The sequence below is a fragment of the Lygodium microphyllum genome, chromosome 24 (assembly GCF_053477565.2).
Source record: "Lygodium microphyllum isolate KBCC chromosome 24, Lygodium_microphyllum_v1.1.10, whole genome shotgun sequence".
Taxonomy (NCBI): domain Eukaryota; kingdom Viridiplantae; phylum Streptophyta; class Polypodiopsida; order Schizaeales; family Lygodiaceae; genus Lygodium; species Lygodium microphyllum.
The window spans coordinates 119,560,974-119,575,286 of record NC_141158.1 but is presented as its reverse complement, the minus strand read 5'-3'; the positions used below and the strand labels follow the sequence as shown (position 1 = coordinate 119,575,286).

Genomic DNA, 14,313 nt, shown 5'->3' with positions numbered 1-14,313 from the left:
ACAATATGGACTTTATCCCCATCATTATTGTATATATATTGTATTGAATACAATCTAGTTTAACACTTCTCATTTACTGTAGCTCCAAAAGCATTAAAAGTTGGTGTTTGACTAACTAGCCTCTTTATCTTAAACTAAAGGTATTAAAGATTCTTATCCACCCTATCATCACATTCTATCACCTTCTCATCTTTATTGGACTGCCAAGCAATGAAGAGGGTGGGACTCTTAAATAAGTAGCTTCTTGGGTGGGGGGGGGGGAAGGGGGGGAGGAGAGGCAATAATAAATATTCTACTCTTGGTGTCATCACATGGACTCATTAATGAAACACTTGCCACTCAAAATCATGATTGTGCCATGTGGCACTCAAATTAGCAAGCTTGCAACAAGTCTTGATGCACTGGTTTGCATGATCACTTGTGAGACAATAATCTCATTCCTTGTAAGATTCCATGTCTTGGATAGCTTCTAATTTTCTATCTCAAGAATCTCAATGCGGATGCATATCCATAAAACCTCCATGGGCCAACACTTTTTAAGGAAAGTCTACCTTATTAATATGTAGTCATTTTAGGGACAAGAAGTTGCAACCCACCGTGGATCCATATCACTATGGGAATATCCTTGTGAATGCATAAAAGCATCGAAATTGTGGTACCATCCCCTAGGTGCCTGCTTAAGGCCATAAAGGCTCTTTCTCAATCTACACACTAAGTGTTCCTTGCCAGGTCCTGCAAAGCCCTTAGGCTACTCCACGTAGATCTGATCATGCAAGTCCCCATGAAGAATATCTGTCTTAACATCCATATGATAAAGATACAAGTCAAGCTGAGCAACCAAAACTAGTATTAAGCATAGGGTAGTCATCTTCACAACAGGAGAAAAAACTTCATTAAAGTCCACACCATGCTCCTAGTGGATCCATCTCTAACTGCAAGACTTGGCCATCCACGTCAAGACCATGTATGTAACCTAGAAATCCATTGTACCCATCACCAACAAAGTTGAGTAAAGATGTCACATCCTTAAATGGGGGCATAGGATTTTCCAAAGGATTTGTTGTATAGATCTCTCCATTGAATCGTAGATCTAAATTTTTTGGCTCCTTGCATCCTAAACAAGTGTTTTTCATTGTTAGACAAAAAGAAGGCATGTTTTTCTTATAAAGAGGTTAGTATTCAAGTTGAACCGATATGAATATTGTAAATCACTCTCCTTCTTCCACCATCCACTTCTTTCGTTTTCTAAAATTGTAGAGAAAATATGTTTTTTTTTCTCTTTTGGAAGAAAAATATTGATAGATAACCATTATTAGTAGAATCTCAGTGCCATTTATGATTTCAAGCAAGTGGAAGAGTACAAAATAAAAGTGAGAAGCAACATGCAAGTAAATGAATTCAAAATGAGAAGATAGGAGAAGACAATGTGAAGAGTTCTCATCTATTAAAAATATGAAAGATCTACATGATAGTCAAATTTTTTAGACATGAGCCATTGAATATCACCTTCTCTACATTAGTGTTTTTATTATTTATTCCACCAAAAAAGTTATGAGATATCTTCATTTGGGAATAACAAAAAGTGAGAAAGATATATGAAAATTTAAATATCAAAAATATTTTCCGCTTATTTTTTTGAAAACTTGGGATTCTCTCTCTCTATTCTAAGTTTTCAATTCTTAAGAAGCCCATTTTTTAGTCCAAAGTAAACCCAATGGATCCATTAATGTCGAACACATAGGTTTCGAACTTGGTCGATGGGTACTTCTAGCCCCATTGCATTGGGTATGATAAATTGGGACTTTTTTTGCATAAAGAGATGCATAGAAATAGCTACTACAAAGGGTCTAGCTTAATCAGAAGCCCTTGAATGAGTCATAAGGGTGTGGTAGAGGACCTTAATTGAAGCAAAGTGAGTGGTCACATAGCATATGCCTTGCTCACTTGGTATAGCAATGTGCACCATATTGTATGTATATATTCTAGTGTAGATTGAAGACTCAATGGATTGAACCAATCATCTAGCCTGCTCTTCATGGAGGGTTCCATTAGTGTGATGAGATCTAGGGGTATTTTCTTATTTTTGGACATGCATCAATGTTTTTTTAAATTTCAATTGTGAAAATTTCTTACTTGTCATTTTAGCCTTTAGAAGTGGTCATTAAGAAACGCATTGATGCAATTCCAAAATCACTATCTTCAATTGGATGACTTGAGCCATCCCCATCTTGTTTGTTGATTGCTATTATCTTTCCCTTCTTTATTAATCATGAATAGTGAGTTGGTCTATATGATGAATAGAAGCATGCCATTATGCAAATTATGGGTAGTGTGATTAATGGTAATGATGAACAAATTGATATTGTGAAGGTTATTTGAGTCTTGTCTCTTTCAAGGTTACCCTTTTTTGAGCCTTGACAAGAACAACACTGCCTTCAATGAGTTCGTCGATAATCTAGAAATTGAATATTGTATTACACAAGTGTCCATTGAGACAATCTTAGGGCTTTTTGGTTCAAAATAATTAGGCTTGGGTAATTGGCATAGAAGGTAAACTAGTAGGTAATAGGATACATAGTTTCTACTACCATATCTTTTTGCCAAAAACTCATTTTGGGTCTATTGCATTTGGTCCAAGCTCTACAACTCTACAAGTATGTGGAACAAGATTGCTATGAAAGTGAAAATTGGATGAACCCTTCAAAACGTCCATATGTACTTGCATCATATACTAAAGGAGATTGTATTGAGCAATAGACTAGGTGAACTTACTAACAAAATATATTTACTTTTAATAACTTCAATCACTAATGAAGTAAACTCTTGAAACCCTTGGCTATTGGGCTAGGCAAACAAGTCAAATGAGTTAAAACATCAACATAGTTTATTCTAGCACCCCCAAATAAATTGGATAACCATTCTAGAGATTATCTCTCCTCTAATTGAGAATTCTCATTGATGTGGACCGAATAGAAATAGAATTATAATACATGGAGAAAAAGAAGACATGCTTGTAACTAAAAACAAAATTAGCAATGGACTCTTAATATCCTAGAATCCAAGAGACTACACATATTGTGGATGCAAGGCTATCAAATCTCAATGTCTAATATAGTTTACGATTCAAAACCAACTCAATGAACCTCACAGGATTGCAAGTGTTTGTAGCTACATGATGTGACACGAGAAGAACTTTCAGATCAATAAGTGTGTGATTTAAAATGCTACTAATTCTAGACTAATAAGAAGCTCGAGACACTTTAGTATGTGACCTAGATACTTGAGATCATGACCTAGACCATCACATTGATAGGAAATGCATTGACCCTAAAGCCAATTTTATAGAACTTTCAAGCTCCAAGAAACCTTTGTACCTAACTATCAATCATTATGTCATGCAAGCACTTTGCCAAGAGTAAAATATACAAAGTGATTTTTCAAATTCACTTCAAACTTACAAGCAGAGGATGTTAGTTATGTTGATACTCTCTCTCCCTAAATTTCACAACTAGTTCAAATAAATTGATTAGACTAAAACAATATTAAGAAGTAAACATCTATAAAGTAAATGATAGAATCTTCTTACAAATGATAACCCCAAACCCAACCATCCCAACTAATATAACAAGAGTGCATAAACCTCACAAGTAAAGTACGAAACATTTCTTATAGCAAAACCACCTTGTACTATAACAAATCTTGTCAATGTTGAATACCTAAGGTAGTTGCGAGGGTTTAATTGGAAACCCTTGCATATTGTTGCCTAAAGCTTCTCAAACACCAAGAAATGGAACATGAAATCCTCACCAATGGAGCTTTCTTATGCATCTTAATGCCCACAAGTTAAGCAACAACAACCCACTAAGAAAATCCAAGTGCACCTGATTTTCTATGTGTTCAAGAACAACAATATAAATATAGATACTTCAAGCCCCTTGTAAAAACTTCTCTTCCAATCACAATGGGGAACATGGTAAGAATAAAGTGCAAAGGCAATAGTAACATCCGAAGTAGAAGTCCAAAACATGGATGCTTTTACCAAGAGCAAGAATGCTTCATGAGGTACTTAAGGGAGAATATGCAATTGATCAAATGCAAGAACCTACTTAAAAGGAAAGGGCACTTACACAAGAGCCAATCAATAGGTCCTCCAATAATAGTTCAAATATAACAAACATCAAGCTCAGCCCATATCGTGTTGACATTAGGCACAAACAAAAAAATTTATAAAATATGTTTGATTGGATCACCTTCAAAGTTTAAAGTAATTAACTTGACAACATAACAAAAGCAAGTTAACAATGAAGTTCAAGTTGGATACTATAGAGGTAGCCCATTAACATCAACCCTTGTATCATAATACATACAGCTAGTTCACTTTACTAAAAAATTGCAAGAAATATGAATTCTTTTTCTTATTATAATTTAGATGGCCCTTCTTGTATCTTAAGTCAACTATAGTGACTCACTCCTCAACTTACAACTCACATGTATCTATTGCATGCATTGAAGCTGTGATGTATTGAGGATGCTTATATTGTACAATCAAGCACAAGGTGCACGTGTGTGCAAGCACATGTGCGCACGCACACACATGTATTACATGTGTGTGTGTGTGTGTGTGTGTGTGTGTGTGTGTGTGTGTGTGTGTGTGTGTGTGTAATATCATTTTTAGGAAACTGCATTTCTATTCCTACAGAGAAAATGGCAAACTCTGGCATTAAAGTGTTTATGACATGTCTTATCACTCTAATACTGCATGCATATAGATTCCAGCTCTTGAGGCTCCAGACGTCCAAAGATATGATGCTCTGAACTTGCTTGAGGTCATAATCATTTTGAATCAAACTCTTTTCTATCCCCCTACTCATTTCAAAAAATTGAAACAAATAATATACAAACGTTTACATACAGATCTAAGCTCTTGAGATTTGATAGAGCTTAAGATCCTCTCCATACATTAAGGAGCTCCTGAAATATCTCCATTATTAGATCACGGTCAGCATGTTGTAGGAAAAGGTTCAAGTCTTCAGGAACATCGAACACTTTGCCAAAATCCAAAAGGTACTTTAAGCATCCTTTTTTCAGACCAGGTAGGTGATAGATCCAGGCATCTTGCAGCCTTTCAAGGACATTCTTGGTATCTATGTCTTCCAACAAGCTTTCTTCACAGGCTTCCTTTAGATCTTTGATGTCATACTTGTCAGCCGCTCGAAGAAGGGCAGCTCTGTGTTTTTTAAACTCATCGTAACGAATCTGTCCGTAGACATAGCTTAAAAGGGCCTTACAAGAATCAAGGGACATGCCATCAATGTTAACAACAGATGACTCTTCTTTCAGATCATGACTGAACATGCTCTCAAAAACAGGGGACCTGGCAGATAGAATGGCCTTATGAGCCCCTACACTGCCATCTTGTGTCTTTATTGTGACATCACAGTGTAGCTTCTTGTCAAGCATGTGGTTAAGACATTTCAAAGCCCCCTGACAAGCTTGATTTGTTATGCTCCCTTCACTTGACCAAATGGAGTAATGTTCACCTCCCTGCAGAAATGATGTACTGATTTTTAAGTCTACAAGTCCTTGTTGAAACTGTTAAACATTTCATCATTTTTGAAATCAAATACTGATTAACAAAGGCTGTCTAGTTTCAACACAAGACTAGTAATGATGAACTAAGGAAAATTTCCAACTTACATTTACAGATATTGTTTTCAAGTCAAGAAATTCCACATCTATAATAAACTTTGAATAAAACTGCAACTCCACAGCCCACACAAAATCATCGCTCGTGCGTAGTAACTTGTCAGTAACTTCTGCAAGAAAAATGAATGCACATAAATTTGGCAGCCTTGAAACAGGTTTTAAGGAGTAAGTACTTTGCAGTTACAAGGAAGCCATACCTACCTAATACCTGCCTCCATAGCTTACCATGACAATCAGGTCATGCACAAGCCAGACAACACTTCAAATGGTGTTAGCAGCAGGCAATACAACTTTAAAAGTGTGCAGGCACACTCCAAACAGCAGGCAGCAGCAGTAGTTAGCCATAATAATTGGCCAGTTTGGAAGATCGGTTTGCTCAGCCAAGGAGAGAATCATTCAAAATCCAGCCAGCCAACAGTTGAGATCAGCAAGGTAATGCATCCCAATAGGCCACCACAGTTATTTTGTTCCATGCGGCATTCAGTTGTCCATGACTCACAGCTTTCGTGGACAAGCATGGAGATCTATAATTTCAGGTATTGACCTTAGAGCTTTCATTTTTAGACCATAGATGAAAACAGCAACCTTCTTCGATTCCTCTTTCTTAGGGTGAGGTTGAGTTTGCTAGACAGCACAGCGAAGAGGCTATCATTTATCTTTTCTCAATCATTGAACAAGAGAAAAGAGGTAAGCCAAATGAGTTAGATGATAAAGAGGGATACTCAAAATTTAGCAGAAGTCATTCTCATTCTCACAAATTATGCAAAGGTTGTAAACTGATTAATAGTGTAGACTCAAAATTGTTTTAGAATCTCAAAGTGAGGCTTCTATCAGCATTACAGGCAATCTTGCACAATAAGGCTTGTATTAATCGGGAGAAACACTGTATAAGACAGGGAAAAAAGCATTAGGCCATTTGGCTGGTCCTAAATTTAATGGAGGGAACACCCAGTCCTCAAGGGGGGAAGGGACACTTTGGGGGGCAGAGAGACCCACTCTTTAGGAAAGCATGGGCGAGGGGGGTGGAGTTAAGCAGTTTCATCATCTCTTGCTTGCGAGTTTTGTCCATCATAGTTTGCAGACACTTTTTAGGCCATCACTTTGTGCCTACTCTACTTTCTCTCATCTCATACATGTTTATGTATACATAGGCAGCCCTCCCACACTTCACCACCTTTCCTAACATGCTCATGCAAAGACATTCAAGATCTGTATCTCTGCTTTTGTCAGCTGTAAGTTGTGTTTTTTCCTATCATCTTCATGCCTTGATCCATGCCACAATATTTCTGCCATGGAATCACTGCATTGCTGTCCATTTCTGACATGGGATTAGAGCAATGACTTCTTAGAGCCACGAGTATGACTTAGGGGATTGTGTGGATTGGGACCGTGAGGACCATCAAAGTAACGATCAAAACTCAGGGGATTGTGCGGATCGAGACCATGAGGACCATCAAAGTAATGACCAAGATTATGAAGACTCATGTGGATCGGGACTAGGAGGACTGTCAAAGTAACAGTTGGGAAGGAGCCCAGTCACAATCCATCCTATTATCCTCATGGTCACAGCTCTAGAAACAATGGTCTTCACGGTCTTATCATTCTCTCCCTTCTTAGTCTTCAAGGGCTACCAATCCCTAATTCGAGGTTATCACGCCCCCTATGTAGGCGCTTGTTCTACCCTCTCTACCCACATTCGAGAAGTTGGATGGGATGAACTACCCTCTATGGTCATGCAAAATCGAGTGCATCCTTAACACTTTTGACCTTTGGGAGATTGTGACTTTCCCTATTTCCTGACCTACCATGGATCCTTGTGTTGGAGCAACCTCGGACTTAGTAGTTTTATGGGATCATTTGAATGCCAGATTCCACTCTCTTATTTTCTTGAGTTGTGCAGATTTTGTGCTAATGCATATAAGATGCATTTATACTGTCGTAGATGTCTCAAAGAGATTGGCATTTATCTACTAGGTCCAAACATTCAAGCATCGCATATCCCTTGAGTTGAAGCTACAATAGCTATTTGTCACAAATTCCCCTACAATGAAGGATCACATCAATAAGATGGAGGAGGTTGGGATGACCTTGTATCCCTTGGTAAGATCGTGTCTTTGGAGGACCTAGTTGTGATACTTCTCTCACATCTCCCATCACCGAAGTATATGTATTCTACCCCCGTCCCCTCACCTCTCCAATGAAGGACACTATCACTTGGAAGGAGCTAGTCTCGATGGTGCTTAAGCAAGATGTGCATCATAGGGAGATAGGTTCTCATGGAGGTAGTGCATATAGTTGTGCCTTTGCGGCATCATCTCCAAGTAAAGGACAAGCCAAGTAGAAGGAAGGGAAGAAGACAAAGTCTAAGAGTCATCTCAGTCTCTGATACAGATTCTAAGGGGAAGCATAAAGAATATCCCAAGTGTCCACACTATGGGAAGACCTCACACCCTAAGGAGAAGTGTTGGAAGAAATACCCTCACCTTCATTATTCGAGAAGCACAAGATGGAACTACATCATCCAAAGCTCTCTCTACCTCTACTTCTCACTCTACACTGGCTATTATGTATGAGTCATGGATGGAGGAGCCTTCTTTAGTTGTCTTGCCTTTTGGAGGCCTTGGCTCACAACAAAGCTTTGAGTTATACGACTCCTCGAGTAGATTGGCTCCTTGAAGAAATACCCTAATGCAGAAACATAAATGAAAGCGTACGACAAAGCATAAACTCAACAAAACACAGTTAGGGTTAGGGTAACTCAAAGGCAATGAACACAATGGAAATTTGAACGAATGACAAAATACTGAATATACAATGCTCGTGCAGCAAACATACCGTGCAAGGAATAAAAACTATACCCCGAGCTCTCGTGTCTCGTGAACCGAGGAAGAGGCAATGAGCAAGAGAGTGTGTGATACTCTTGATGGATCCCAAAATGCAACAAGGCATCCTCCAAGATGTTGGACAACAATAAATGTAACAGAAAATGGTGCCTTAGTGTCAGACAGGCAAGAGAGAGTGAAAAGCAACAAATGCAACTCTAGGAGTAGGATGGCATGCAATAGAGCACCAAGGAGTGATAAACACAAGAAAAAGTGTCAAACACAACCTTCTAGAGAGATCATTTGCAATTAAGGATAACATTGGAGCAACAAACACAGGTGATGATGCCGTCAAGTTGAAACGCAAGGTAGTGGAAGGTGGGCGATAACTGGCAATAGCTCCTAGGGGTAAGAACCACAAAGAAGAGACTAGAAACAGGCATTGGATAGGTGTAGGCAATGATGGTCAGCTTCACTGAGATGTCCTCCATGAATGGGGCGTGGGCAGCAAAGCTAGAGGGCTTGAAACCTACAAAAATGAGATTGAGCTGAATGGAGGGCAGCTTACCTATTTATAGAAAGTTTCAAGACCTCGTACTGCGCACCATTTAAAACTCTCTCGAACCGTTTAACATTTTAGGGTTTTCATTAATTAAGCATTTTTGGGGCCATTTAAGAGGCTAATTCAGCATGTAATGCTTACTTTAGCTCAACAACTCCAGGATCTTCATTCATCTAGGAGTAGTCACTGTAGGTGACATTTCTTCGGTGCCTATTTGTGGCATTGGCACCTTGCCTTTTGTTACCTAACCATCTATTGAACTCCATTTTGGAAGTTCTACATGTTTCAAACTTGGGCCTCTCCTCTCAATTTATGGCGTTACTAGACTTGGTATTTGAGTTGAAGTCACCAAGCAAGCCATCTTTGTTGAGAATTGATCTACAAGAGCCATGCTTGCCATAAATTGGCAAGAGAGGGGGCTAACTTGTTCCATTCCCCTTCGAAAGTGTAGGGTCCTTCAAGGAAATTGCCCATTGCTGCACCCATTCCTAATTGTGCACCACCCATCCCACAAGTTCTATCCCATCCCCTACCAACTCCTCTGGTGGTTCCCTTGTACCCCCCATGGAGCCGTGGAAAAAACTTCGCCATGGAGGCTACAATGTGCTACACCTATACTTGGCGGACCATGGTAGCCTAGCATTCACTAGATTTATCAAGAGACAATAGATAGGGAGGAGCCATCATTAGAGCTTGGAGATTTCTTTCATCTAGCCTTTCACAGTTGAAGAGAAGAGGAGGCAGGTTCTTCAACAGGTGGCAGCCTCTTCTCTTCAATCACTACCTGAGATCAGAGTCTAGCCACACTCTTGGACAGAGGACTTATTTTCCTCGGGGAGGTTCTCCGTGTAGGTTACTTTCTCGTTAGGAGATTGATTTGCTTTTCAAAAGCTATTGCAGGAGATGCAAAGGCAGAGACTACAGGATCTCAGAACTGCCGGAGTTATGGTAGAGACCATGATAGAGAGAGCCCCTCTCAAGTGCGGGACAGATAAAGCCACTGCTCAGACCTGTGGATTTCCTACTTCTCAATTGCAAGTGAAGGTGTCCTCTTCTTTCAAGTTTGTAAACTTTGAAGACCTTTTCTCAATTTGTGAGGTATGATGAACCTACCTCCAAGTGCCAAGTAGATGATCACTAGACATTACATAACATATGTAAAAGGTAATAGAAGAATTTGGAAGCAGCAGTTCTACTAGAGCTCACCCCTACATATCCATCACTTTCCTCATTCTCCAGCATATGGACTTGTATAAGCAGTACCAATTCAGCAGTGTCTTCCCTACTTCTTAGTGCTACTGGAGGTGTCCTCTTCTTTCTAGATTGTAAAGACTTAACCATGATATATCATGACTAACTGTCTGAGGTTCACATGTCCCAGTCATAGTTTTTAACATGTACCTAGCAAACATATCCATATATACAAGCACAAAAGTATGTTTCAAGAATGCTTGGCTGCTCAAGGCTGAAACATATGTAGCCCAAAACTTGAAAGGCATTATACAATACATTAAGCAATACATATCTAGCTAGCAATAGCAATGCACTTGCAATGAGAGCTTCCATTTCATATAACAGTGTGTATAGAGCCTATGCAAATGCTAAAAGTGGGGGTAAATCTCTCTAATATTCTTAAAGGGGCATGACATTTTTAAGGCCCAAAAAGGCAATTACGTTTGGCCCAAAAATTCTTTATCTTTTCCATGTTTGAATGGCCAAGCATATGAATATGCAAAAGAATATGGTCTCTGTTTAGATAAACTCAAATCAATCACAGTTATGATTCATTTTCCTGTGGATTATGAATAGGCATCAAAAGAGCTTGGAAACAGCAGGCCTATTACACCTTAATATTTGTCAGTTTTATTGTTCTCCAGTAACACGTCCACTTAGTAACAGTATTTACACTTTACAAGGTTTTGCAAATGTTAGCAGGCTGTAGTAAAGGTTGAAGAACAAACAGTACATGACTTAGTATGACAAATGAGGAATTCAGAGTTGTTTGCAAGAGAGCAAGTTTCCTACAAGTAGATATTTTTGAAAACTTGGTTAAATACAGTTGGAGATTTTTCATCAAATTGTAGTAACTTGCAGAGTGACAATGGGCAAAGAAAAAGAGAATGCATTGGTTGTCTTGTACAGTGACAAGGTAGATGCCAGTTGAGATGGATGGTGTGCCTTTTTCAAATGTTTGAAAAGTGAGAAGAATCAAGATTAACAGCACAAAGGCTCTGTGTTTTGACGAAGTTTGTTTCTTGATCATAATTGCAATTCAAAGTAAATAATTGTCTAGAGGAACACTTTGCAAGCAAAGAAATCAGAATAATCGTCCTTTCGTTCCATCAAAGAAGCCTATTGAAGCTCTGCTTGTAATCCACTGACAATATGGCACAGGTCATGATCTTGCGAAGTGTAGAACTAAGGAGGGTGCCAGCCTTGGATAGCCATGATAAGAGAACATGCAAAAGCAGGGTGCCAACCTTGGATAGCCATGATAAGAGAACAAATAAAAGCAATTTTGTTCCTAGAGAGAGTGACCTCATATGCTCACATAGGATGTGCCAAAGTGACACCTTAGTGGTTGCCAGTTGGACACAATCAATGTGTATGTGTCAATGTCTTTTACACAAGTCACATACAAGTGAGCACATATAGACAATATATAGAATATGCCCTCATGTACCAAGAGGAGCACACTACCAACACTAAGAAGTCTGAGTTGGTACATGGCTAACATACACACGCACAAGAGAAACACATGTTCAAATCTGATAATATGAATCTAGAACCTCAGGCACAAGGCCATAATGGCGACTAAATATTGAAGAGAGACGCAAGAATGAAGCCATGAAGCCTCCCACAAACAACACACAACTTTCAAGCATCTGCCACCCAGTCACAAAGAGACTAAAAAATGGCAATCCACCCTGCTTCCATACAAGTATGATATCTCTCTCTACCTCTGAGCCAGTATTCATCCCAATTTATCTGCAGCTGAAAGAAAGTCCCTCAATCCTCATTAAAGTTGTCTTGAGTTTAATCCATCCAGACTAGAGAGCATTGAGAATCGCTACAAGAGTCTCAAACAAGCATCAAGCTTGAAATTCCTGCAGAATTAAGCACAATTGCATGCTCAAACTCCATCTTTTGCACGCATTGCTTCCCTTACATTGGTCTTATTATAATGCATGATGGTACTTACTGTTTTATAATGCAAACAACCACCTTGCTACTTACCAGTAAGTTAATGTTCTTATCATTATTAAAATCATGTTAAAGTGAAATTCTTTTAAAATGGTGCATTTTTCCTGGTGCACCTGGATGTGCTAGGAGCCGATGGTTCCCACCAAGGTTGAGTACACGTATGACAAATGAAACAATCGGTGGCTGCTCTCTAGATGTGCGAGATGATTCTGGAAAAAGGCGTATATGAAGCAGCCTATTTTTCTCAATTGACAAGTGCCTGAAACACAAACCTACTGTCAAGAGGGGGAAGACCAATGCTGCACCAATATTTAAAATAGAGAAGAGTTCAAGAAAGCAACAACATAAACAGGTATTTCATGAACCCATAAAGCTTAGGCAATTATAACTGCCAGATGACATATAAAAACCCATTATGCGCAATTATAACTGCTAGATGACATATAAAAACCCATAATGCTTAGGCAAGTAGTACTACTTGAGAAGATATTCCCAACAGCTTTTAAAAAAGAGATTATAACAGAGAACGACTTGCTCCACAAAGTTCCGACATGGTGGAAGACACTTCTGACAACACGAAGAAAGGCTATACAAGCTTTCCACTGCAGCTAAATGATGAATTTTCTTCCCCGAAAAATCAATTAGACAATCAGCTAGATTTAGATGCTGCTTGATACAGACATCACAATCCAGACACATGTTCTGCATCTTCATTTCTTGACATGAACAGCTCTTAAATTCGAAAGGAGACAACTAACATGCTGTAGAAATATTATGGCATAAAGCCATTGCATGAAGCCCAAGAAAAGGAAAAAAAGGGAAGCATGTAAGATGCACTTCTTTTAAGAAGATACCAAAATTGCATCCATAAAAGGTTTGGTGTGTCACTTTCAAAGGCTTTACTTAAAATGAAAACTGGTCAGCAGCACTGAAATGTCAACATTGAATGCCAAACATGAACCACAAAATCAAACATATTGCCAACATGGTTGTTGACTTCATCAGTCACTATACTTGATCTGGTAAATACCAGTTTTTCCAATAACTTTATTATGCTGGAAACTTTTGACAATGCCCAGGGTGTTTAAGGCAACTCTCTACTGTTGGGCCACATCTTGTAAAGAATACGGAAAAACATGATATCGAAAATCATGTCACTATCTACTAGCAAGAGAGAGCATATTGCAACAATTGTGAAACCTAGTATCCACACATTATATACTGTGAATACTAGAAATCCTTGCATCGGCAAGTTATATGAAGGTCTTGACAAAATGACAAAGCCTTCTTGCTAGATTTTGGAAGAGGTGAGACACTCAATGAGTGTGAGACTCCAGAAGAAGGAAGATTTTCTTCTTGATAATGAAGAAAAAAAAATGCAAATGTAAGGTGTAAGTCCCCTACCTACGCAAACCAAGCACATACCAACCATGTCCACCCTTACTAAATGCACCTAACATGTTCACATGGTCATACACATGCGCAGAGTCTATTTAGACATAAGGGAAATCTGTCTAGCATTCTCCCTTTCAAGCCATGGGCTGACCAAACCTATGACAAATGCGAGACCTATCATGAAGGACTTTTTATGCAAGGCCATGACTAATCTGATACCAGATACTAGAACTACTGAACTCAGAGAATAACAGAAAAAAGCACAACACATAAAAGTGTAGAGTGAAGGAATAACTCAATGAAATGGAGACAACCTCCAAATGATCCTGACGCAGCACAGCACCAAAGCTCGGATGTCAAAGGATGGCACACAGTCAAAGAAGTAGAAAACGCAGCTGCACCGGCCCTAGAAGAGTGGGGTGCAATTTGGAAAACACAGCTGTCTGGATGATCTGGGAAGCTGATAGCAGCACGAGCAGGCGAAAAGGCAGGGCAGCACATTGTCCAAAAGATCACATTAGCTAGAGAAGTCACGACAGCAGCAAAGTGCAGCTGTTCCAATGCTGGAAATGCTGGGAAGCCAGCTGGAAACAGGTCACCTGTGGCCAAAACAAGTCAAGCCAG

General features: G+C 39.1%; 1 protein-coding gene across 2 annotated transcripts in view; it reads right to left on the bottom strand.

The window, feature by feature from the left end:
- Nucleotides 1-4,692: 4,692 nt before the first annotated feature.
- Nucleotides 4,693-14,313, bottom strand: part of LOC148015577 (BTB/POZ domain-containing protein At1g21780-like) — a 42,963-nt gene continuing 33,342 nt past the window's right edge. The window contains exons 2-4 of one of the 2 annotated variants that reach the window (XM_087665291.1): nucleotides 12,408-12,553; nucleotides 5,698-5,813; nucleotides 4,693-5,544 (exon numbers count right to left, since the gene is read on the bottom strand). In XM_087665291.1, the coding sequence (XP_087521417.1) occupies nucleotides 4,942-5,544; nucleotides 5,698-5,813; nucleotides 12,408-12,553 (865 nt within the window). In that variant the 3' untranslated portion in view covers nucleotides 4,693-4,941. Of the gene's footprint in view, nucleotides 5,545-5,697; nucleotides 5,817-12,407; nucleotides 12,554-14,313 lie in introns of both variants that reach the window. The other variant, XM_087665290.1, reaches the window with a different exon arrangement.